Source organism: Nilaparvata lugens, chromosome 2, assembly GCF_014356525.2.
Source record: "Nilaparvata lugens isolate BPH chromosome 2, ASM1435652v1, whole genome shotgun sequence".
Classification (NCBI taxonomy): Eukaryota; Metazoa; Arthropoda; class Insecta; order Hemiptera; family Delphacidae; genus Nilaparvata; species Nilaparvata lugens.
Window position 1 is genome coordinate 14,471,773 of NC_052505.1, and position 27,597 is coordinate 14,499,369.

Genomic DNA, 27,597 nt, shown 5'->3' on the forward strand with positions numbered 1-27,597 from the left:
TATAGAGAACCAATCAGAGAAGGTTTTTATTGAATAGAATACTTCTCTGATTGGTTCTCTTTAGAATTTAAGGGTTATGTTTTGGTTCAGGGTTAAAATTTAACAGGCTTAGGCCCGCCGCAAAGTAAACCCACGCTAATCCACGAAAAGCAACCCACGCCGTGGCATGTTTTGTAAAGAAACCATTGCTAAGCTTCTCCAGACATCTGTGTAAGGCTGCTAAAGAGAAGTAACACTGAGGAGACAAAACGAAAGTATATCAAATATAATTATCTTAAACAAAACTTTAATAATCGGGTTGAAAATGAATATATAAATAATCAAGTTAGCTATTTCTAAACACCAACCAATGGATTGAGAATAAAATATAGAACTCACTGATTTTTTACAATAAGTAAGAAATTTTACATATTTTCAGTTCATAATGTGATGAAATAAAAATTTGATAATCACTCAGCTTTATACAATGATATTATATTTTTATACACATTCACTTACTCTTTTTCAATAGATTTATTGTAATTTCACACTGAAATTGACACATTTCTAGAGATAATACAAATGGAGAAGAATGACGCAAGTATTCAAGTACCAACATCAAACTACTAAAATAATGGATTGAGGATTTGAAGGTTTTGTCGTAATTCTAATTTGGAACGAGAAATTAGGAAAAGCATGCAAATTCGGATTGAAGTTTGATGTACAGATGGAGATAGCAAAACCTGAAACAAAATTAAATTTACCAAAAATCAATTAAAGGTACTTTATTTTTTATAAATATATTTCAAGGAAACTAGGAAGAAATATTAATTGTACAGAGATAAAATTCTCTGTACTACAAACAATATAATTTTTGTCGTCGTACAATTAAACTTGAGATTTCATTCCAAAATTAAATTCAAACTAAATTCATTGATATCTAATCTAATCAGATACTCAACTAGAGTATCTAGAGTAACTAGAGATTGCCAGTTCTACTATTCTAGCAATTAAAATTGTAATTTATAGCAGATGTAAGTTCTAAACCAACAATAAGATGATTGGGCGCGAAAACTGGAGAAGTTAGCTTTTATCCCATTCTGAAAATGTAGTCTACCTCACGGTATATAGAAGTTTCCTTGGTCTACCCAACCCACTTTATTTTAAATCTTCACATTCGACAAATCTCACCTACATAGAACTTGAAGAATTCCAAAGATGTATCTCAAATGCCAACTTATTAACAGGACTTTCTAGATGTTACAGTTTCTTGTCTCTAATAAGGCTATTTATTAATTTTCACCGTAATTTCTAAAAAATAGTTTTTTTCCGAGTATTTTGTTAGGCTCAAGATGTTTCAAGTACGCCGGAAACACATGAAAAATCTAGATACTGCACTTTCGCTGAATTTTGCACACATAAAACTTGTCCGCCTCAAGAAAACGCTCACTGAGATCATGAGATAGATACATAATAATTGGTGAGAATGATTTTATCGGAATAATCCGAATTCGGAAGGCAATATTCATTATTGTATTCACTTCTCTTTTAAGGGCTATTGATTATTGAAACACTTTATTAATTACGGTATGTGTTGTAATAAAATAAAGGGTACTTGATAATTAATATTGAGTTTTATTATTGTATATTTTTTTAGTACAATGCATACCTTGAAGAGAGTAGTTTCGTTAGCTGAGCTCAAAGCCGGATCCAGACTGAATGGCGTAGAGCAGTTTCTTTTTTAGTAGCTCCTTGTCCTGGAACTGAGGCAGCTTCAGTAGGTTCATGCAGGTACTGGCGGTTGGAAGCCGTTCCGAGGTCCCAGCGTTCAAAATGCAGAATGGTGGGTTCAAATCCTACAAAAGTGGACAGAACAAATTACATCAGAATTCAAAAATAGCCATGATATACAAATGAGCTTGACATTTTCGAAGACTAAAGTAATTCTTTGTAACCAGATACCATTTACAATGATAATAACTGCAATATATTTTGCAAACATGAAAGTGCTGCATATTGATAGAGCTATACAGCTACATCAGGCGTTGAGTAGTAACGTACAAGAGTACATTTTACCACTACGGTGAACACAGTTTCTGGAATTTGGAGTTATGACAGTCATACAGATATATATTAGAAATCTCATTAAATATATCAGCAATCATATAGATCTCTTTACACTGCATCAAACTAATTATATTTTCAGATCTGCAAATAGATATATTGTTCCTCGAGCTGACTCAACTATATGTAGAAGACAATTCAACTACACAGTAAATAAACTAATAAATATTATCCCTGAACATTTTATAAAAATAAAACCCTCAAAAGCACTTGGAACAAAAATTGAAACTGGATCAGGACAGAAAATGTTGTAGGTAGTCAAAATATTTTAATTCTAGGTATTTATCAATTCTTTATTTTCAAGTTTTATTTATATTATTTCCCCCTTTACTACCTGAAAGTTGTCTCTCAGACTGAATTCAATTTATATGATTTTATCCTGTACTGTATTTCAAATTTTGTATGTATCAAAATGAATATTTGTTTTAATGAATTATATTTCGTTAATGTTTATGCTATGAACTACTCCGCTATAGTTTTTTTTCTTTTTTGAAAGTGTATGATAATTTTATGTTGAAGTGTTTGCTAAATTTTTTGTTTCATACAGTTACTTTTTTCTATTTTTCTCTAATTGGAGTGCTTACTGAATACTCGTTGCTAGCGCACAAACTTTATTTTAAATCTTCACATTCGACAAATCTCACCTACATAGAACTTGAAGAATTCCAAAGATGTATCTCAAATGCCAACTTATTAACAGGACTTTCTAGATGTTACAGTTGCTTGTCTGTAATAAGGCTATTTATTAAATTTCACCGTAATTTCTAAAAAATAGGTTTTTTCCGAATGTTTTGTTAGGCTCAAGATGTTTCAAGTACGCCGGAAACACATGAAAAATCTAGATACTGCACTTTCGCTGAATTTTGCACACATAAAACTTGTCCGCCTCAAGAAAACGCTCACTGAGATCATGTGATAGATACATAATAATTGGTGAGAATGATTTTATCGGAATAATCCTACTTCGGAAGGCAATATTCATTATTGTATTCAATTCTCTTTTAAGGGCTATTGATTATTGAAACACTTTATTAATTACGGTATGTGTTGTAATAAAATAAAGGGTACTTGATGATTAATATTGAGTTTTATTATTGTATATTTTTTTAGTGCAATGCATACCTTGAAGAGAGTAGTTTCGTTAGCTGAGCTCAAAGCCGGATCCAGACTGAATGGCGTAGAGCAGTTTCTTTTTGAGTAACTCCTTGTCCTGAAACTGAGGCAGCTTCAGTAGGTTCATGCAGGTACTGGCGGTTGGTAGCCGTTCCGAGGTCCCAGCGTTCAAAATGCAGAATGGTGGGTTCAAATCCTACAAAAGTGGACAGAACAAATTACATCAGAATTCAAAAATAACCATGATATACAAATGAGCTTGACATTTTCGAAGACCGAAGTGGTTCGTTGTAACCAGATACCATTTGAAATAATAATAAATGCATTATATTTTGCAAACATGAATGTGCTGCATATTGATAGAACCATGCAGCTACATCAGGCGTTGAGTAGTAACGTACAATAGTACATTTTACCACTACGGTAAACACAGTTTCTTAATCGCTGCTACTTGATCGCAATGTAATCTATTTCCAAAATGTTTGATTTGAAGTCAGGTGTTGAGTAACAACATACAGGACCGATTGCACAATAGCCGGTTGAATTTTAATCGTGTTAATTTCACGAGAACTAATTAGAGAAGGATTTTTCAAAAAGATTGATCACGAATAAAATTTAACCGGCTTTTGTACAACCGGCGCACAGTCCACCCACTTCCTTGATCGCTGCAACTTGGATTGCAATGTAATCTATATTTATAAGATGTTAGATTTTTAATATTTTTGTTGACTCACTTTGAATCCAAGTAAAGGTGGTCGGGATCTATTTATAAGATGTTAGATTTTTGATATTCTGATTGACTCACTTTGAATCCAAGTAGAGGTGGTCGGGAGCAGCTTGTGACAAACTTGAGCAACTGTCGCCGTTGCAGATCGGTAAAGTCTTCAAGCACTTCCCAGAAGTAGCCTATCGTCGGGTGGTCGTCCGTATAACCACCTACACACAAAATTGAATACTTTACTTAAAATGTTGTAGTCCCAGTGATCGTTCATGATTTTCATATTAGTAATAATAATATAAAGAAACATATAATAACTATCCAACATAGTTTTAATAAGAGTACGAGCATCAATATCGATTAATTTTAAAAACAAATCAATGTTAGAACTCAAATTCATCAATATCAATTAATTTTGAAAACAAATCAATGTTAGAACTAAAATTCATAAAATATACTGTAACTACGAGTGTAATTTTTTTCAACCGCCGATCTATTATCATAAGAGAAAGACAAGCAGTAGGGGATCGACTATCACAGAACTGGCCCCCTGTGGGTTGGGGGAGCTTTGAGTCGATCACCGTACTCAAGAATGTGTTGAAAACCAGAATTCACCCACAGTAACCATGCTTGTCGTAGGAGGCGACTAAAATGGACCTCAAGGCAACTCCAGAAGTTCCCTTGCCTTCAAACCCACGGGTTCTGCCCCATCAGGGCAGTTTCGGAGGGGCAAAAGGAAAACCCAAGAAACCAGAGATGGGTGAAACTCCAGGCACAAATGTAGGTCAAGAGGCTAAGTCGAGGGTGGCCAGGTGCCCTAGAGGCAATTTGGCGACCCCTCCTTCAGCGGAAGGACCAATAAAGAAGCCAGGAGTGAGACTCATGTAGGTCACGATTTTGTGGGTGGAGAGACCAAAACTCACCACTGCTCAAAGAAGGACGGCCATTTAGGCAAAACTTCTTGGGAGAGGTGAGGCTTCTGACCCTGCAGAATTTCGGTGGGGCAAAAAGAAAAACCCAAGAGACCAGAGATGAGTGAGACTCCAGGCACAAATGTGGGTCAAGAGGCTGAGTCAAGGGTGGCCGGGCGCCATAGAGGCAACTTGGCCACCCCTTTCTCAGCGGTAGGACCATCAAAGTAGGCCAGGAGTGGAATTCACGTAGGTCACGAGGACTAATCAGTCTTCCAAGCATATCACACTGGATTGCAACAAGCAACCGGGTGATGAATGGGATGTTAGTATAGGGAAAACTCCTGGTTCTTGTAAAGAACACAGGTATTGGTTTGCCTAACATACTACTTGGGAACACAATATGCTTCGTTTGACGTGTGGGGTTCTTTGAACCTTTGGATCCTTGAATCCGTCCCTTCAAAAACAATAAACAATCACAGAACTAAACAGCTTATCATCCCCACCAAACGCCCAGTGATCAGTGCGGCCAGATCGTCAATTGCTGTCGAGTTATAGATACACAAACACTTACAGATTCATCCCACAGAGTCTGCCGAAAAGTGCTAATTATGTAGCGTTATTAGTTTATGCAAACAAAATGAATTAGTTCAGCATAAATCTAACGAAGAATGATTCAAGTTCACGCAGGAATCGTTATGAGTTCTGATGATGTGCGCGAATGGTGTCGGAAAATGAAAGAAGCCGGTTGGAATGAGTTCAGAAATAGTCGTAATGCATGACAATTAGGACTCACGGTGCTGGTACAACTAAACGGTTTCTCCAGCAAATCAACTGGGATGATCTAGATAACCCACCATAAAAACCTGACTTGGCCACTAGTAACTAACACTTTTTTCCCTAAACTCAAGATATGACTTTGAGGGCAGAGCTTCCATACTAGCGAAAAGCACCAAAACGACGTCATAGTCCACTTGAACGCATTTGGTGGCAGCATTTTATGAAGAGTTTTGGTAGGCTGGTCCACTGGTATAGAAAATGCCTCAACCATCACGTCAATTATGTTGAAGAATAATCGTAAGTGTAAGCAATGTTTGGTGAAATAAAGTATTCTTTAATATACATTCGTCTTTTATTTATGGCCAATCGGAGGATGAAAAAAATAACCCTCGTAATTCAAGAATAAACTATAAAATACTGTAGCTTGATAATCAGTGGCTCGTTCAATAGCACACAGCTTTAAACCTATGATAAAGAACAATAAATAAACTGACTTGATTATATGTTTTTGTAATCTTGTTTGATGGTTTGTTGTAAATGAATTAATAAACTACCGTACACCTATTCTCCAGTAAAAAGTAGAATAGAATATGATTCTTTAATCAGAGTATTTATAAATAAATAAATAAGTATTGAGAGAAGATGGAAACAATATTATTACCGCTGTAGAGAGTATGATGTCGGAGGTCTTCAACATTTACGGGCACTTGGGCCCCTGATATTAGAACTTGCACTTCTTTTACGCTGAACATTTGCAACCACTCCAGAGGTACAACATTTGCCAGACCCTGGAAGTAAACATAAATATTATGCAACAAAAAGATCGATCAATAATAATTTTGAACTGTACTTTGAAAACCTGTCTCATTGCTCCAAGTTGATTTGATAAATTTACATACCAACTGGCAATTTTTAATTTCACTATATCATCGATTCAATGTAAGGGTATGATCACAGTGAATGCGTATTATGTACATTTACACACTTGATCATGCATGGCCAAGCTGGAAAGAGCAGTGGAATTAAATCTGTAATAGGAACACTCACACTGAATGCATCCAATTGCTGGTAACGTTCAGTGTGTGCAGGTAAAGGAACTTCACAACGTGTTTGTGAGCTGTTTCCAGATTTTGTTTTGCGGCTCATGCACTTGCACATATACGCATCCAATGTGCGTATCACACCCTTATTTGAAACATACTATTTAATATACTACTACTTTCAATATCAGTCTACATAATCATAAGAATGTATTTCATGTATATTATTATTATTTATAATACTAATTTAAATAGAAAACACACGACACAAATAGATTAAAAAAACTTAGATACTTACAAAATTTTCGGTGGCTTAGCCAACCTTCCTCAGCGAACTAGATGTAGAGAGTGGTGTTGTTGTTCAGTTCGAAGTGAAGGTTGACTAAGCCACCGAAAATTTCGAAAATAATGTAAGTTTCTATAAGTGTTTTTAATCTATCTGTGTCGTCTGTTTCCTGTTTAAATTAGTATTATAGAACTGTAAAGTGTTTTCTGTTATGTGCTACAAATCATTTATATTTCAATGTATATATAACTTAATATTATTTAAAAAAAGTTCACCAAGTGTGAATGAAATTTTTCAACATTGATATTAATAACTACATTTCATAAATTCACTGTTAACATAATCATAATAGGTCTCTAAAATGAAAAATGAAGCTGATTCTAACCCAAAAATTCAAATTCTCCAACTTACCTGTCTGAAAGCCAAACACTGCGCATATATTTGTTTATTCAGCTTATAATCAGCGACAAGATGGATGTATTCTATTCTATTTATAGACGTCACTGGAATATTTCGTCCATTTGGCTTCAATTCCTCCACCTGTCAGAAATTAATGAAATTACAGAGAATTTATTGATAATCTATACTTATAAAAATGCTAATACCAATCACTCAAATTATTAATCACGAAACTTCATGGATTGGAATATAGTATGCATTCATTGTGCATAAGCATTCTTAACTAGGTGTCCATGAAGGAATCTTTTGGGGGTACGAATTTTAAGGTTTGTTTTTTCAGCAGTAACTGTACGTTACCGTTACCAACCTTGAATCATTAGCCTTGAATTATACCAACCTAGTTGGCTCTACATATGAGATAATAATGCTTAAAATTCAGGAAGAATTAATGAGAGGCATTTTTTGGAAAGTTGATACTGTGGTAATTATTTCTATTAAATAAAAAGACTAAACAAAAGTCAAAAACCATAGATTTTATTAAAAGTAGAAACTTCTTTTAAAATACTACTGTTTCCACTTTTAATAAAATCGGTGGTTTTTGACAGTTTATTAATCTTTTTATTTAACAATGAGAGGCATTATTCACTGATAATTTTGAGTCCAAAATAATAATTATAAACTAATAATGCTAGCAAATCAATAAGACCTTGCTGCCGCTTACAGGATTTACCGTACGACTTGCTGTATTTGAAAGAACATTTAGGACTGGTATCATATAGAGTATTTAGAAGCAATCAGCCATTACTTTATTGACAAGAAAAAATAATCTCTCAAATGCAATTGAATAATAGATGTTGAGGTAACTTACAGTGGTTTCGCCAAGTTCATCGTTAACAACGGTAAAGTCCAGTCCCAACTCAGCAAAGTTGCCTTCGTAATTCTTCAAGAACAATAGATTCTTGTACATGACTGAGTCGAGTGATGCCAGGTGATGGATGTCGACATCTGAGTGTCGACCGACAAGTTTCGAGAGGAAAAACTCAGCCAACGGTAACTCTACCAATAAGTTTTCATACAGGGCCTGCAACAAACAATACACACTCGGTCAATATAAGCTGTTTTCCACGCATAAAGTCTAGTTGCACATGCTCAGGCCGGTCACTAACGAGACTACAATTGTCTGTCCAGACATGTCGTATCATCGGCAAAGGCTTTAAACAAAAATTTTGAGGTTGGGTTTTGTCTTAAGATTTTTTGTTTATTTTTTCTTCGCTGCTATATTTGAAGTTCAATAGACAATTATTCTATCAATTGTTAAGTTTACTGTATATTGAAAGAATATCTTTGAACACTTCTAAATTTTAACATTTAGGTAAAATATTGATTTTTTTATTTTCTCTAGTCTGCTAATTTCAGCTATCCCAAGATTCTAGGAAACCAAAACTGTTCAGTTTCACATATTACAAAAGTGTATTAAGAAAAGATAAGATACAGACACACCAGTTAATAATATCGCAAAGCTGACCTTTATACTGTTGCTATTTTCTGTGCATCAAAATGGGAAGATGTTTTTTGTAGAGCTAATGAGGGTTTGAAAGTTATAAAAAACTGGTTAGATTTCAACTTAGTTTAAATATAGCAAAAACTACTGCAGTGTCGTTTTCTTTGACCTCAGCAGGTCAGCCAGATAACCAGGGGAGTTTGGCTTTTCATGAAACTGGATGCGATGATAATAGTTGTCTATGTCCTATAATAATATTTAAGAACAGCACCAAATACTTGGGAATAATCATTGATAAGCATTTGAAATGGAGAGACCATATTTCATATTTATGTTCTAGGTTGAGGAAGACGCTGTATAAGTTTGTTCAACTGAGAAATATTTCTACAGTTGAGCAAACCCAATAGATTCCCTATAGCCCCTCATGGCGGCTATGTTACTCGTAGACAATCTGAGAGATTTTTGCTAGAACCACCTTGTAGAACAGCGGCTGCCAGTGCTCATGCAGCGTATTATGGTCCTAGACTTTTAAACCGTCTGTTGCTTGAAGTTTCTGGAGCATCCCAATGTATACCAATTTGTTATTATTCTTTTCAAAACTTTTAGACAGTATCTTCGACACTACTTATTAGGGAGACAAAATGAAGACTAATTTTGATTTATTTCTTAAATCTGTTTGTAAATCTCAATTCTATTCTTCAAATACATATCTTACTTAGTATAACAGAGCAGAACAGAATTTGTTGTTTTATTTTTAAATATTGGTGATCTTTATCTTTGATGTAGAACATATAGTTGAATCTCAATTAGGCCTATACTGATTAAAAGAGCAACATTTGTATGAAAATAGCATAAGAGAATGGAATTTTCTTTTTTCTTGATATTGTAATGTAAAATTATAAAATCTAATTATGTTATTAATATTACGATGTATATTAGTATCTTATGCTATCCAACATTCTAGAGATACACCATCCCTCATCACAAGCTTTGCTTAAAGAGGGATGCAACAATATTATTTAGAATATGATATTTTATGTAAATATTCATTATTTTATAAAGAATTTGTATTTTATGTTTGTAAGTATGAATTGTATATTAATTTTTTGTTGACATTAATAAATTGAATTGAATTGAAATTTGTTAATGAAATAGCAGTGTAGGCAACGTTTATGATAAATCAAGCCGAAGCAATAAATTATAATATAGTCTATTCATTCTTGGCTTCAGTTGATCTTCTACAATATAATAAAGGAAACAATTGGCTTATACACGTACGGGATAGGAAATTCACGAATGAAGCATCATCACGTTTGAACTACTGGACTAATTAACTTGAAATTTTGCAGATAAATTCTTAATTTACCGAGGATGGTTATAGGCCTATTTTAAATACTTCAAGATTTCAGTAGGTCAAGTTTTTAATTAGATTTTTGCGGAGCACGGGTTACCTGCTAGTAGGTAAATAAAACTAATGAATGAGCAGAGCAGACTGAATTAAATAATAACGGATGGTGTTTTACAATATAGTTCACTTGCTTATAATTAACAGAAATAAATGTTAGTGGAAGTTGTTTGAATTCTGAGTTGAGTATAATTTTGTAAGATTTGTTTTCAAACTGTCTCCTTGTGAATCACTAGTAGATCAGCAACAATATACATAATCGGTCATTATTTATTTAATACAATACAATATGACAAATCATATGAATATGATCAGGAAAAGACAACAGGCATAGCCCAAAACTATTCTGTTCCCAAAATTTGATATATAATAACATGTCCATGAAAATAGGTTATGTTTTTACTGTGGTAAGTTGAAGTTACATTTTTTTATTCATTGAATTAAAAATTAAAATATCGGGATAGAAAAGCTACAGCTAGTCCAAAACTTTTTCCGTTCCTGAATTTTCTCCAATTAAATGTTCCAAGTAGGGTTAAGTTCACATCACAACAATTTTCACATCAAAAATAATAATTGGAATACGTAATCAGTAAAATTTACAATATACTATTTAATTTCTACTTATGTAATTTGTAAATTGAGGAGGAAATTAATTCATTTATTTGTAAACTATAGTATACTTACTTTGCCGAGCATCCTGCCAATAAAGTAGTAATGGTCCTTGAAGTTTGGATGCAGCAGATGCACGTGTGGATTTGGGTAGAGCAGGTTGTCGTTTGTCATCTTGAAGAAGCCCCGGTTGGGATCGAACGAGGTGATGAGCAGCTCTGTCAGGAAGTCCCTGAACACGCCTCCTCCGTCGATACCCGCCTCGTTCAGGCCCACCGCGTTCACCATCAGCACTCGCATTGCTACACGCAACTCCGACTCTAACAGCAGCAAACATTAAACATTCATCAAGGGTTTGATGACTTGCAGACTATATTAATTGTGAAATATATTCATATTTATAATGGTGACCCCCTGGGTTGAAGAACTTGCTCAAGAACTGTTGGATTGTAATCTTAGAGATCCACAACTTTTAATTATACAGAATTGATGAAAGTCATGGAAGGGGATTGGGGATCCTATTTGAAATGAAAAATTACTCTGTCACTTCAACATCTTTGAGCTTAATATGAATCCAAATTCATTTTTTGAAATGAGAAGGTGGTCGGTCATATGATACACTATTTCGATACAGAGCTCCAAGAGAAAATGGCGAAAACCACACATTGAATCTCAACCCTTATCAGATTGTTGATGCAAAAAATATAAAAAAGGTTGTATATTAACCAGCTGAAATCATGTGTCAGCGCATGTCAGCGCATGTCTGTGTGATAGCTCCCAAATAGCCTCAGCTGATGCTATGAATGAATGGAAAAACCGTAGTAATTGCATGCAATGAATTCTTCAACTGACTAAATCACAACCCGTTTTTTCATTATGCACTTTCAATGTTATTTGTTATATCCTGAAAAAAGACGAAGAAGTGAGTCAATTTTGTTGTCCAAGGAATTTGGCCTGTAAAAATGTTCGAAGAATACATGTTCAAAATTTGAAGCTGATGGATCAATTCTTTCTAAAGTTATTGTTGTCCAACGAACTTGGCCTGTAAAAATGTTCGAAGAATAAATGTTAAAAATTTGAAGCTGATTGATCAATTCTTTCCAAATTTATTGTAGAACATACAAACAGACGGACAACTTCAGTTCGCTAACGCTCTTTCAAATATACTCACAGATATATAATATAAATATTTTAAGCGAACATAAATTTTACCTTTTGAAGTTATGGGAATAATATGCTCACTGTACGATCACTTTTACAGTCACTTGTGAGTACGAATCCAGATTATTTGCCTGAATTGATTAGATAAACTGAATGGAATGTTTTTGTCTTGAATTTCTTTATCGATTACGAACCGCTATATCAATCATCAAGTTTTGAGACTTGCAGACTATATTTATTGTGAAAAATATAAATATTTGTAATATTGGGACATATGAATGAAGTTGAGCATTTGCTTATACTTCTAAAATATGGAGCATATGCTTCATTTTCTATGAATAAACGTATGCAAAACCTTTTGCTCATGCTCATCAAAAAAATTGTTTGAGCATTTGCTCAAAAATAAAAGCTAATGCTCAAAAGTGTATGAATAAACTAGAGCATTTGCTCAACTTTTGAAGCAAATGCTTCAAAAAAGATGAGTCTAGTCTGGAGCAGCTTTTCACCTTTTGCTCATAGACATAGTAAAATGCCTCAACTAATTCGTGTGAGTAAGAGGAAACTCTGCCAGATACGATCACAACCACTAGTTGAGGACTATAAAACTCTTTTTAGATTCAACCTTGATATAATATAATCATTATTCCTACAAAAGAATAAATACAAAAGATAACTTTCCGATAAAAAGATAGCCATCACAGAATAGGAAATAGGCATTTAAGAAGATGAGAGTGTAGACGATTATAAGAAGGCTATTGAGATTATAAGATTATGCTGAAAATTATTATAGAGATGACACGCAATTATTTCAAAATTCAGAACTCAACTAACCTAAAACTCAATTCATGGATAGAGCAGAGCAGACAACGCAAACACAAGCGGTGTCTATACTCTTGCATATTTAGCGCTTACGTGAGCTATAAAAAACAAAGTAATGCCACAAAGGCGAATCAGCTGATGAAAAATCTTTAAAATATGTGAGCATTTGCTCCAGAGTTCAGGAGCATAAGGTAAGAGTATAAGGTGAAGCTTATTCATATAAAAATGAGCAAATGCTTATGCTTCTACTTAATGCTCATGAGCAAAACCTTATGCTCCATGCTCATGCTCATGAGCATATGCTTTGGTTTTATTTATGTGGCCCACTTGAGTCTGCAAGTCTATATTAAAGATATGAATTTCTATTAACAAATTACTTGTAGAATTTCATATTTATTTCATTCATCTTAGTTCAAAGGAAATTCACAACAGGCTGAGTCTGTTGTTCCCAATATTGTTTATGAATTCTGTAAATGTTTTAAATATTTGTAGAACCAATAAATGAATGAACATTTCTAAATCAAGTGTACATTTCATAAACAACAAATAGAATTCCTTATCCATATCCATTATCATCATTTAAGTTCATACTATAAAGATGGGATAAGATACGAACACGACAGCAAGCACAATTACAATTGGAATGCATGAAAGAGGCCTCACCGTTTTCCGGCGACAGCTTATCGAAAGCATCCTCATATATATAGTTCCTCCTCACATATAAATGGATCACTGTCTCACGGAGGATATGCCGGTCGGGGTTCTGATAAATCAGCTTGTCTTTCATAACTAGATTATGAAATACGTGCACCCTTTCCATGAATGGAATTACAAATGGTAGATCACGAAGAATTGCCAACGTTCGAATCTCTCTGGTTGTCAATGGTACGCCCTCCTCTGAAAACAAAAACACTAATGTTTGAAAATGGATTTGATAGTATTCATGGGAAATATTCTTATTAAAATATGTCTAACGCCGTAAGGCGCAATTCCTTAGCGACGACTCTAGCCGCGTGTTTAGAGCCGTCGCGGCTAGAGCACATGATCTATAAATTCATTAGATTTGATGATTCATTAGTTTTGTATGTTGTATGAAGCCCCCTGTGGGTTGGGGGAGCTTCGAGTCGAACATCGTACTTGAAAATTTGTTGAAAACCAGAATACACCCACAGTATCCCTGCTTTCGTAGGAGGCGTCTAAAAGGGACCCCCTTTCCAAAGTCCTTCTTCTCCGTCTTAATATGCTTTGGAACTTTTCATTTCTAGAATGACACTTTTCCATTGACTTAGCTTTGCGCCATTCTTCTTTTCTTTTTCTATCTGTAGGCCTTCCTTGGCCATATTCTTACTTCTTCTTAGGCCAACCCAAGGTGTGATGATGAGTGGTGCTTTTATATGGTGTCTCTAACAGTGCCTACAGGACACCAGGCGCCCTCCTATAGTATTTAGCCTTGTCTGGACATGCGAAGCTCTGTCTGGGTTGACTCCACTTCCCTAGCTGTTCATGGGAACCTCATGATTAAACCAAATCCCAAGGCAACGCCAGAAGTTGCCTTGCCTTCAAACCCATCGGTATCTGCCCCGTCAGGGCAGGTTCCTCAATCTGAAATGGGTGCTTCAGGAACACAAAAAAAAACAAGAGACCAGAGATGGGTGAAACTCCAGGCACAAATGTGGGTCAAGGGGCTGAGTCGAGGGTGACCAGGTGCCCGAGAGGCAATTTGGCGACACCTTCCTCAGTGGAAGGACCTACAAAAAAGGCCAGGAGTGGAACTTACATAGGTCACGAATTTGCAGGTGGAGAGACCAAACCTTAACAATGCTCAAAGAAGGGCGGTCATTCAGGCAAAACTTCTTGGGAGAGGTGAGGCCTATTAAGTTGAAATTTTGCATTTAGATTCTTAATTTACCGAGGATAGGTTATAGGCCTATTTTAAATACATCAAGATTTCAGTAGGAAAAGTTTTTAATAATATCCTTGCGGAGCACGGGTTACCTGATAGTTAGTAAATAAAACTATTGAATGAGCAGAGTATACTGAATTAAATAATATCGGATGGTGTTTTACAATATGGTTCAGTTGCTTAAAATTAAATGATGGTGGAGAGTATCACAAACTCTGATGCTTACAAGTTTAGGATATTTTGAAGAAAGGTTGTAAGAAAAATATAAGGAGGTATTATTTAATAAAGGAGGGCCCTCTGTGGGTTAGGAGAGCTTTGAGTCGAACATCGTACTCAAGAATGTGTTGAAAACCAGAATTCACCCAGTCTCCCTGCTTGTCGTAGGAGGCGACTAAAAGGGACCCCAAGGCAACTCCAGAAGTTGTCTTGCCTTCAAACCCACGGGATCGGCAGTTTCGGAGGGGTAAAAAGAAAAACCCAAGAGACCAGAGGTGGGCGAATCTCTAGGTACAAATGTAGGTCAAGAGGCTGAGTCGAGGGTGGCCGGGCGCCTAGAGGCAATTTGGCAACCCCTTCCTCAGCGGAAAGACCTACAAAGAAGGCCAGGAGTGGAAATCACGTAGGTCACCAGGACCAATCAGTCTGAAGAGACTGCCAAGCATATCACACTGGATTGCGAGAGACCAGGGGCATCGAGAGGGGCTCTGTTTGGCTGCAAGCAACCAGGTGATGAATGGGATGTTAGTATAAGGAAAAACTCCTGGATCTTGTAAAGAACACAGGTATTGGTTTGCCTAACTAACATACTTGGGAACACAATAAGCTCCGGTTGAAGTGTGGTGTTCTTTGGATCCGTACCTCCAAAAATAACAATAACAATCTGTTGTATGAACGTTATTCAATAATTCAGAATCACAAAACTTCTAGAAAGGTACCACAGGCTAAAGCCCAAAACAGTTTTAATTTTAATTTATACAACAGTTTAGGATATTGATCCTAAACATCTTGATCATAATCAAAATAATTTTGATGATAATCATTATAATTTCTATAATAATAATAAATTAAATAATAAGGACAATATCTAGTCCAGTGTGCATTTAAACGATTAAACACTCACACTTTGATAGTAAACTATTGTTTGCATACCCATGTCCTCTTTAGCCAGCGATGACCCGGACAGAATCATGCGCGATGGATTGCAGAAGATGCCAGACCGCAGCCGCAGACGACCACGGTTGAGTCGCAGGTCGGCTGCGTTCTCGACTGGCAGCTGGATGGCCTTGGACACCCAGTGCTCCTCGGGACAGAACTGGCGTCGCAGGTCACGCGCGTACAGTTGCCTCAGCAAGGAAACGCTCGCCTGTCAAGCATCAAGTATAAGCACTATAATAAATACTGCAGACTGTACTGTACCAGAGAAAACATCTATACTATAGAATAAAATATAAGATACATAAGAAGATAACTAACTTCTATATCGAACTTCTATAAATTCTATACTTCTAGATTGTTTAAGATTCCAATATCCCAGAATAATTGCACGAAAAAATAGCGTGTTCAAACTTTTTCCAGCGAAAAGTACCTGGTGACTGGACTACAAACCTACATTTACTGACACAAAAATCTACGTATATCAGCCTACTTTCTTCTAGTTTTAGTCGGGCTGCACAGTGAATAGCAAAACGAGATGTATTTTCTATAATGAGTCCACGTTATAATGACAGTGGAGAACGATAGGACAGTGTTGCCGTTTCTCTTCCGTGCCACACAGTCTTCCATGGAGGATGGCTGATAGGTATATCTCAAGTAATATTAAATGTTTATTCTTGCTTAAAATAACCAACTATATGTTATTCGCCAAGAAAAAATATTTTTCAATGATCGAATGATACATTTTCACAATTGATTAATTATTTTGTTAATTTAATACATTTCTACATTTTTGAAGAACTATCTGGCAACTTTGCAGAGCTAAAGAAGGATAGAGCTATCTGCTATTAGCAACACCATTGTCAATCAAATACTGTCATTATAGCGTGGACTTCATTATTGCTCCTGTTTTTTATTTGTAATATTGTCATGTTTTTGACATATGTAATAAATAATATGGATAATGGTTTTTATCAAACTACAGTACAGGATTATTCTAAATGATGGGCCCATTTTTAAATGTTTAATAATTACAAAAGTTCCAATCCTGAATGAACAATATTAATTTATACCGATGGAAAGAGAAAAATTCAAATTTTTTGGCGGTTAGTGATGGTTCCATAACTGGCCGGTAGAGTTCTCGCAATAATAGGCCGCCAATCAGTGCCTTATCCTGTAAAGGCTTATAGGCCTTTTAACTTTGCGGAAACAACTGTAAATGAAATAATTTACGTGGATATGTTGAGACAATGGCTGTTTCCTCAGGTTGTGGAAGACGCGCAGAACTTCATTCTCTAACAGGATAGAGCTCCGCCCTTAGCTGTACGAGGCTTTTTAAATTAATCAGTTCCTCATCGCTGGATAGGTCGCAGGGGAAATAACGACCTAGCTCTACACTTCTGGCCACCGAGATCTCCTGAACTCACCCCATGCGACTATTTCTTATGGGGTTATGTTGAAGAAGATGACGTCCCGCCTCTACCAACAACTCTGGACGATCTGCGTAACCGTATCACTGCTGCCGTGCAATCAATAACACCAGATACGCTTTCTCGCGTGTGAGACGAGTTTGGCTACCGCATAGATGTTTGCCGTGCAGCATCCGGAGGCCACATTGAACACTTGAAAAAAAACTTTGAAACTTTCTCTTTCCATTGGTATAAAGGTTGTCCATTTTGCATTTTTACTTAAATAAATACCAAGTTTTGAAAATGGGTCCATCATTTAGAATAACCCTGTATTTTGTAGATTTGAACACTGACATGCAGTCAATAACGATTTTGTAAAATTTTTTTATAAAATAAACGCTTTAGTTCACTATATGACTGGAGTACTTTCGGGTGTCAGACACCCATTTTCAACAGTCGCTTATCTATTCAAGAATAAGAGAAGTTACTTACTTTCAGTAAAAAAGAGTTTACCTTAAAAAGATGGTTCCACATGTGAGTATTGGCCGCAGTGATTGGTTCCGATTGGATGACATTGCGATACTGACCGCTGACACTGAGCGACGACTCCGGAAATGCCAACTCCACCAGCCGAAGTGCCACTTCCTTGATTCTCACTATCATTTCCACCAGCGTGGCTATCGAAAACCTCAGTTTCTGGCCACTTGTCGAACCTGCCAACAAAACAGCACCTCATCTAGTTGCACAAACGCCAATAAATCTCGACAAGAAAATCCTTAATTAGTTAATCGAAATAATTAGACTAGAACCATAGAGCGGAGTGTCGCTTGATTTCAAATGTAACATTATCTTACTTAACCCCTCTATCTAGAACTCGAGTTAAAGCAGTTCTGGCAAAAGATGGCATCACTATATTTCCAACTATAATTTTCATCTCTCACATATTTTCATACTTACAATGACATATTTTCACCTTTGAACAAGCTAAATTAAATGTATTTTAATTACGAATTAAACCTGCATTTCTAGGCTAGCTATTAATATTATAAAAAAATTCTTATGTGTTTGGGTTTGAAGCATATAAATTTAAAAATCGTACGTAAGTGTACGGTCCTGTTAAGAAGGAGAAGAGTGGAGAAGGAGAACCAATGCTAAACTTGAATTATTAATAAAAGACCGTAGTATAGTATGTTCCATAAAGGACAGAGACTAAGATGGTTCGGACATATTTATAGGATGGATGAAACCAGAATACCAAAAATAGTGCTTAAAGAGAAGCTTCACTCGAGAAGGAAACAAGGCAGACCAAGAATTCGATGGGAAGATGAGATAAGGGATGATTTGATAAGGATGGGTTATAGAGGATGGAGAGGATTTATAATGGATAGAAATGTTTGGAGGAATGTTGTGGAGGAGGACAAAGCCCACAATTGGCTGTAGAGCTAAAAAAATAATGAATTTGAAAATCTGCTTTGTGAAAATAATTAAAAACTGAAAATTTGACCTGAATTCAAGTGTATGGAACATAACCTACTTTTTAGAATATTTATAGTATATAAATTAAAAATTCGGGGAAGAAACAGTTTTGGGCTGTGCCTGTTAGTCCTTCCCCAATCATTTTAAAGAATTGAGTTCTGTTTATCAATAAATAAGTAAAGAGCGAAGCTCGGTGCCCCGATATTAGAGATTTCTATTTGTAAATAAATACGAAATATCAATAAATAATCGAAAAGAAATATCGATAATCAAGTGATAGTCAAATTAACTTTATATTCAATTTAATTTAAAAGCTCTTGTAATATAAAAAATTATCCCAATCTTTCCTGTACTAAATTAGAAATCATTTTCATGCATCGTGGGATTAGAATAGTAAGCTTACTGGTAGCGTCATCCTGGTCGCCGTAGAACTCGGCGTCGTGTAGCGTGCGCGCGAGCAGCGCGAATAGTGCACAGAAGGTGGCCAGCATGGGCACAATGCGCCGCGTGTCTTCGGCCGTGAGACATTTGCCGCGCGAGATGACCGTGAGCAGCGCGACTGGAGCGCCAAACAGCGACGGCTGCTGCAGGCCGACAATAGCTGCCCACAACTCGTTCAGGAAGTTGTCGCGCAGCGCCAGCGAAGACAGCACCCTGCAAGCAAGTCAATAGGTGGATTGAATTTATCCAGAGATTTTTTATTACAAGGATAGTAAAAGTAGTAAAAAAATAATAGTAAATAGTAAAGGAATCTCTTCTATACGCTAATATTACTATATCCTATACTGAATGAAAAAGACTAAGAAATTGTCAAAAAACCACAGATTTATTGATACTTAGAAAGACCGGTTTCGGTTATTACACCATTGTCAATCTCTGATAAATTAAAACTAAATACAAGAGCAGCAGAATTTATACTAGTAGGCGAGTACTGCTATTGGTCAAGGGCATGAACGCCTGCCATTGGCCCAGCTAGACAGTCTCCTCCCACTCAACGGTGTGACATAATGGCGGCTTAAGCAACAGAATCGCCATGATAAAAAAATTTACTTTCAGTACAAAATAAGAACCAAGAAAACAAGTGTGAAAGATAATAAAACAAATATGTAAATGGAAAAACTATTGACTAATGTATGCTTACAATTTTATGATAAAACTAAATTCGTAGTGTTGTATTGGTTGAAATGAATCTGGTCATTTGAACTATACTGGGAATTTTCCTTAATTACTCTTGTTATTTCTAAAGCCTCTAGAATATTCAAAGATCTGCTTTTGTTATTAACATGCAGAAACTCAACATTCTCCTTAACTGTGAACTTGTGATTATTTGTTATCAAATGATCTGCAAAGTTAGATTCCCCATTTTGTTTATTCCAATCTCTGATGTGTTCTTTAATTCTACTTTTGAAACTTCTACCAGTCTGACCCACATAACAAGCATTATAATCATCACATTTAAGTTTGTATACCCCGCTTTTATCCCAAATATCAATTTTGTCTTTACTCCAGCTAAATAGACTATTTAAAATCGGTTTGGTCTTGAAAGCAACATGAAATCCATTGTTACCATAATGTCTAGGGTTGTTCTCACAACCTTATAATACCATCACAATACCATACATAATATAACCCCAATATATTAAATAATTTAAATACCCCATTACAGCACGCTTGGTCATGCATTGCATAACCTTGCAAAAATATACATCTACACCTTAAACTCTAGTTAAACAAGTTCAACTTGGGCACTACTCACACTACCGCGACTCAAATCGTACGACTCCAGTTGCGATTACCAGTATTTTAAACCTTTCAACTTTATTTATGTGTGTAATTACACAGACTTTTAACGTATAGGATACTCAAGTCGCAAGTCACTTGGCAACTCGAGATGGCTGGTCTTTCCAAATTGAAAGACCACTTCAAATCTTAACCTCACTTTTTGAACTTATAGGATACTCAAGTAGCACTTCTCTTGGCGACTCAAGATGCTAGTTTTTCCAGATTCAAATACAAATAAGAAACCAATGAAAGCATCTGTGAACGTTCTACTAAACCAATTTCAATGTAGTTTTTTCCAAAACGAATATTAGCGGTTCTATCAGTACCAGCTCTATACGTATTTTGGAATGTTATGTTATTTGGGTCAGAAATAGAACTTGTCTATTATAAGGGTCCATGCACCGCCAGTTGTGAGCTAATGACTAATACTACAATAATCAATCTTCAACAAGTATGAAATGGAGACTTGTGATTGATCAACTAACTTGATAAAAACTCAACTTACTTAAATTTTCTCTAATTGATTTACTTACTTGTACTTGTAAATTGCCAGTTTGTCGGCCATTAGAAGACTGTGACATATCTGGCACATGGGGAATATCATTTCGTTTGATAGAGTCACGCCGTACAGTAGACATTGCACAACATTATTGTCATTTATTAATTCTTCACACTCTTTCAGCATCTGAAACATAAAGAATAATAGATACGCTTTCAATAATTTTCCAAGAGAAAGTTTGAATTTTTTGCAGGGAATTTTTTAAAAGATTAATAAGCACTGAGAAACATCTCACACCTTTCAGTACATCAACGTTCGTTTTTGCTCACCATGTTTCTCTTATTGGTCTTTATGTGTATGTGTGAATGGAATAAATCAACTGAAGACCAAGGGATAAAAGTTTTACGGTATTGACTTGAAGAAAAGATAGCATAAGAAGATATCACATGGTATAGGTCGTTTATGTTCTAAATTTCAAGCCGATTTTTGTTAATTCAAGCCTATTACTGTCGACTACAGTCTATTATTACTGTTTTCGCCGGGTGAGAGAGTAAGAACGGCATAGTATAGAATACGACCAAAGTCACAAAGCTTCACGAAAAAGAACTACTAGGACTATCGGCTTGAGTTGACACTGAAATTCGGAACATGAAGTTCATGTTCACGCCTCACTGTAACCACGATCTGCTTCATGTCAAGCGCAAATCATTGATATCATTTTCCACGGACTTTTTCGGCTTATTGGATTCAAATACAATTTGTAAAAATATATAATACAAATGGTAATTATTTTAATTTTTTTCAAAAGATTGAAGAAAATTTGAATAATAAAATTAGCAATGGGAGGGCGGCGTCCAAGAGTCCTAATGGACGAACCGCCACTGACATAAACGCCCTATACCATGGGATATCTTCTTATGTTATCTTAACTCTATGCTTACACTAGCCGTCAGGCTCGCTTCGCTCGCCATATTCGTTTAGCCAGACGTTTAGTCTGGACCTCCTACTGGATCGTCCAAGAATAAAATCAGCAGGCTCGCTTCGCCCGCCTGCATTTTTTATTTGTAGGACAATCATATGTTAGGACGATCCAGTCGGGGGTCCAGACTAAACGTCTGGCTAAACGAATATGGAGAGCGAACCGAGCCTGACGGCTAGTAATATATTTCCAAGAATAGCTCTGATTGTAGTAGCAGTGCCCAATCAATTTTTCCGCGATAAATGCATTTCAATCTTCAATTTGGTGCCAACCTAACAAAGTCAACTCAACTTATGGCCAACGTGACAAAATTATTAATTTAGTTACCAGTTAACAACTGTTTCGAACAGGTACTCTCTCTAGATTATAGTTCTATATTAACGTATGGTATGGACATTTTTCAATTATAAATAAGAGAATAAGAAGAATATACATGCTAGAAGACGAACTTTAAACCCTTAAAAACCACCCTTAGAGTTAAAATATTGCCAAAAGATTTCTTAGTGCGCCTCTAAAGGGCCAACTGAACATAACTACCAAATTTGAACGTTTTTGGTCCGGTAGATTTTCAGTTCTGCGAGTGAGTGAGTGAGTGAGTGAGTGAGTCAGTCAGTGAGTGAGTGCCATTTCGCTTTTATATATAAAATTAACAACGGTATTCATTTCAAGTTTTTATACACGAAGTCATGGTTTTTGAAGAAATGAGGCAGTGTTTATGATCTACTGTTACAAAGCTGGAACTCGCTTTTCACACACAGGCATTTGCCCATATGAGGATTTGCCCATATACACATTTAATATTGTATATTTTGAAAAGAAAAAAGAAAATAGATCAATTTAAATTTCAATGGACAGTGCATTTGTGTAATCATTACTTTCAAACTGAACGCTTCACACTGTTCGGACGTTCGTAAATAGTTGAATAGGAGTTTACAATACTATTATATTAAGCGAGCAATTTCTGTATTTATATATCTAGTTATTTTTATATCTGGCTATTTTTATATCTGGTTATTTATGTTTAACGGATCTCGAAAACGGCTCTAACGATATCACGAAATTTGGAACATAGTAGGTTTATGATATAAAGATTCGATTGCACTAGGTCTCATCCTTGAGAAAACTTGCTGAACTACATTAAAAGGATAATTCATCCTTGGCTGAAACAGCTGTGGATAGTAAGAAAGTGAGTATGTGAAAAATCAAAATATCGCATCCCCGAAATTCATAAGATTTACGTATAGCTGTGAAATATAAACACGATCATTTTAGAGAATTGTCTTCTGTTTATCAATAAATAAAAATAACGAGCGAAGCTCGGTGCCCCGATATTATCTAGTGATATAGGGATTAGCAGTTTACAATATTTAGTAAATAATATCAGCTTCGACTGTTTTCAATTCAAATAACCAATTGGCATGGAGGAAAAAACACATGTGAGTTTCAAACAATCACATTTTACAGTAGCGTTCAAACAATCATAACCAGTGATCCAAATAAACTGAATTTGAAGCATGGAAGGAAAAACAAATGTGAGTTTCAAACAACACACAACAAGACGACACTTCCTACATTTGTGGATCACAAGATGTGAATTTTTTAGAAATTGACACTTTTTTAAACATAAATGCCATAGCCCAATACCTTCAACAACTTAAGCTTGGAATAAATGAATCGAAATCACAATACTTACAATTTAGACATAAGAATAACTCCATGCCAACACATAATATTGATGTCCAGGTAAATAATACAAATGTTGACAAGCTTCTTTTTTTCAAGTTCCTAGGGGTAGCTTTAGACCAGTATTTATCATGGGATTACTATATTGATCAGCTTTGTTATAGAATTTTTCCAGGTGTTTTTGCACTCAGACAGATTAGAAGGTTAAATGATTCCAAACTGACAATGGCAGTCTTCCATTCCCTAATTATGACACATATTCGCTATGCCATTGTTGTTTAGGGTGGGTCCTGTCAGAATTTGGAGAGTTTTCAGGCTGCAGAAAAAAGCTATACGGTCAATAAAAGGAATTATGCCTCTCGAATCTTGTAGGAATCATTTCAAGGAGCTGGGCATTATTACCGTTCCCTCTCTTTACATTTATGAGGCGATTATGAACTTCAGGAGAAATAAGGCTTCGGCTAGAAATAGTGATTCCCCCAGGTATCAAACCAGAAATAGAGGAGACTTTGCTTCCATGTACCATAGGACAGCTCTTTTTGAAAAGAAGCCAACATATATGGGTCTTAAATTTTTTAAAAAGCTTCATGATGATATGAAAAACGTTGAAGATCTCAATTTATTCGGAAGGAAGTTAAAAGAGTTATTGATGGAAGGTGCATTTTATACCACACAGGAGTATATGTGTAGGGAGGGGCCCTTTGTGTGTTGATATATTTATATGTATGTATGTATGTGAGCATGTGTCGTGTATATATTTTCTTATTGAAAGTAATGGTTTCAAGCATTTTTTTGACAATTCTCATACTCTGTTAGGAGTCTCTGGGAAGATATTAAAAACAAACAATCACATTTTATAGTAACGTTCAAACAATCATAGCGATCCAGATAAACTCAATTGACGACATGGAAGGTAAAACACATGTGAGAAAATTTCAACCAACCTGTACTTCCTCTTTTGAGATTTTTAATGTGTCCTCTTCAGTCTCTTCTTCTTCGTCTTCATTCTGATTGTTGACTGACGCCAAATTGGTGAAGTTGCAGCTCAATACGGCCAGCACATTCAGATACTCGCCTACCATGTCAGCATTTGAGCCTACAAAAGTGCAAAAGTTGTCACAGATTGAAGAAAATCTAGCATGGACATTGTACAAATGTAGAAATTGTACAAAAGTTGTCACAGATTGAAGAAAATCTTTAATGGTCAATGTACAAAAATGTAGAAATTGTGCAAATGTTGTCACAGATTGGAGATAATCTTGCATGGTCATTGTACAAATGTAGAAATTGTGCAAATGTTGTCTCAGATTGGAGAAAATCTTGCATGGTCATTGAACAAAATGTAGAAATTGTGCAAATGTTGTCACAGATTGGAGAAAATCTTGCATGGTCATTGTACAAATGTAGAAATTGTGCAAATGTTGTCACAGATTGGAGATAATCTTGCATGGTTATTGTGCAAATATAGTCTCAGATTGGAGAAAATCTTGCATGGTCATTGAACAAAATGTAGAAATTGTGCAAATGTTGTCACAGATTGGAGAAAATCTTGCTTGGTCATTGTGCAAATGTTGTCACAGATTGGAGATAATCTTGCATGGTCATTGTGCAAATGTAGTCTCAGATTGGAGAAAATCTTGCATGGTCATTGAACAAAATGTGGAAATTGTGCAAATGTTGTCACAGATTAGAGAAAATCTTGCATGGTCATTGTACAAAAACGTGGAAATTGTGCAAATGTTGTCACAGATTGAAGAAAATCTTGCGTGGTCATCGAAAAAATGTATAAATTGTGTAAATGTTGTCACAGATTGAAGAAAATTTTGCGTGGTCATTGTAAAAATGTGGAAATTGTGTAAATGTTTTCACAGATTGAAGGTAATCTTGCATGGTCATTGTGCAAATATAGTCTCAGATTGGAGAAAATCTTGCATGGTCATAGTACAAATATAGAAATAGTGTAAATGTTATCACAGATTTGAGAAAATCTAGCATGGTTATTGCACTCATTTTAATGCATCGTTCTTGTAAGCATACGTGTTGACCTGGAAGATGTCATATTGTCAAAAGTCAAAACATATCAGGTCATAACTAGCTAGCTAAAGAGAGGATAGAGAAAATTCGAAAAATATTTTCACTGATCTGCCCATGACTTGAGAAAATTTCAGTTGTCAATATGAATATTGTGAGGTCCACGTTATAATGACAGTGGAGAATGATAGGAGAACAGCGTTGCCGATTCTCTGCCTTGACACTGCCTTCTATAGAAGATTGCTCATACCGATGATATATATATATCTGATGTGATATTAACTGTTCATTCTTGTTTAGAACCATAAATTATATTTTATTCGTCCAGAATCTATATTTTTCAATGATTAAATAATGAGTTTTCATAATAGATATTATATATTTTGTTGATTAATAATATTTATACATTGTTGAAAACGATCTGGCAACGTTGCGGAGCTAGAGAAGGATTTGACCAATGATAGACAAGGATAAAAACACCAATGTCAATCAAATACTGTCATTATAACGTGGACCTTACTATGTATATCCACTCTTTCTGTGAACTGTAATATTATTCTGAAAGTTGAATTGGAGATTCAGAGCAGGAACTATATCCTGAAGGCTGATGAAGTGAAACGTAAGAAACAAAGTGTGAGCTTTATATCGCTCTATGATAAATGGAAATTTGCAATTTTCAATAATGAGGAAGTGATCTAGATAATATTGATGAGATCGCTTACTGGTCAGACTTTTCTCAAGGACTAGCACAGAGTATAAGAGCGTGGTGGTGTGGACCCTCAAGAAACAAAGCGATGATCTTCAATATATGATAGATGCAAATTTACAATTCGATACACATATAAGGCAATAATGAGGAAGTGATCTAGATAATATCGATGAGATCGCTTACTGGTCAGACTTTTCTCAAGGACTAGCACAGAGTATAAGAGCGTGGTGGTGTGGAAGCAAAACGATGAGCTTTGATAGATGATAATATTATGATAGATGCTAATTTACAATTCGACACACAAACAATAATGAGAAAGTGATCTAGATAATATCGATGAGATTGCTTACTGGTCAGTCTTTTTTCGAGCACGGAGTAGAGGAGCGTGGTGGTGGGAACGCTTAAGGCTGGCCACTAACGGTAGGATTTATGCATGATAAACATGACGTCATACATTGTTGTGACATCACAGCGAACGGCTTTGAACAAATTTTTCTGAGGTTAGGTTTTTGTATATTTTTATTTTTCTCTACTTGAGGTTAAATTATTTATTTTTTATCATTAAAATTTGTTATTTTAGAGTAGTTTATTATTCTTACTGGTTGTTTATAAATATAGGTTTGAAGCTGTTGTCAAACAGCTGTTTTTTGTTCGAAGCCTTCTGCTGATGACACAACATGCAATGCATGACGAGCATGTGTGTAACACACATTTTCAAGATTTTGTTCTGTCGTTAGTGGCCACCCTTCAGGGCCACAAATACACTTTTCATTAGCTGATGCTATTATGTATTTGTGTAGATGGATTATTATATCTGAAAGTGATCTAGATGGATGATATCGCTTACTGGTCAGTCTTTTTTCGAGGACTAGCACGGAGTAGAGGAGCGTGGTGGTGGGGGGAGGTTGACAGGTGGAGATGGTGCGCAGAAGAGGCAAGAACGGGAAGTCCGTCCACTCGGCCAGCGCAGGCAGCACAAACCACTTGATCGGCTCACTCATCTCCTTGCAGAATATGTGTCGACACATCTCCACCATCAGCGTCTCACTGAAACACAACAATCATCTATTTATTATAGGATATTATTCTATAATAAATCAATATCCTGTTATAAATCAATAACTTTTAT

General features: G+C 35.6%; 1 protein-coding gene across 2 annotated transcripts in view; it reads right to left on the minus strand.

The window, feature by feature from the left end:
* Positions 1-269: 269 nt before the first annotated feature.
* Positions 270-27,597, minus strand: part of LOC111045418 (ubiquitin-protein ligase E3C) — a 36,956-nt gene continuing 9,628 nt past the window's right edge. The window contains exons 5-18 of one of the 2 annotated variants that reach the window (XM_039420640.1): positions 27,316-27,515; positions 24,673-24,824; positions 21,101-21,252; positions 19,189-19,439; positions 17,823-18,022; positions 15,898-16,111; positions 13,509-13,742; positions 10,941-11,185; positions 8,219-8,431; positions 7,363-7,491; positions 6,287-6,413; positions 4,022-4,152; positions 1,649-1,835; positions 270-722 (exon numbers count right to left, since the gene is read on the minus strand). In XM_039420640.1, coding sequence (XP_039276574.1) covers positions 1,668-1,835; positions 4,022-4,152; positions 6,287-6,413; positions 7,363-7,491; positions 8,219-8,431; positions 10,941-11,185; positions 13,509-13,742; positions 15,898-16,111; positions 17,823-18,022; positions 19,189-19,439; positions 21,101-21,252; positions 24,673-24,824; positions 27,316-27,515 — 2,416 coding nt within the window. In that variant the 3' untranslated portion in view covers positions 270-722; positions 1,649-1,667. Of the gene's footprint in view, positions 723-1,648; positions 1,836-3,225; positions 3,413-4,021; positions 4,153-6,286; positions 6,414-7,362; positions 7,492-8,218; positions 8,432-10,940; positions 11,186-13,508; positions 13,743-15,897; positions 16,112-17,822; positions 18,023-19,188; positions 19,440-21,100; positions 21,253-24,672; positions 24,825-27,315; positions 27,516-27,597 lie in introns of both variants that reach the window. The other variant, XM_039420639.1, reaches the window with a different exon arrangement.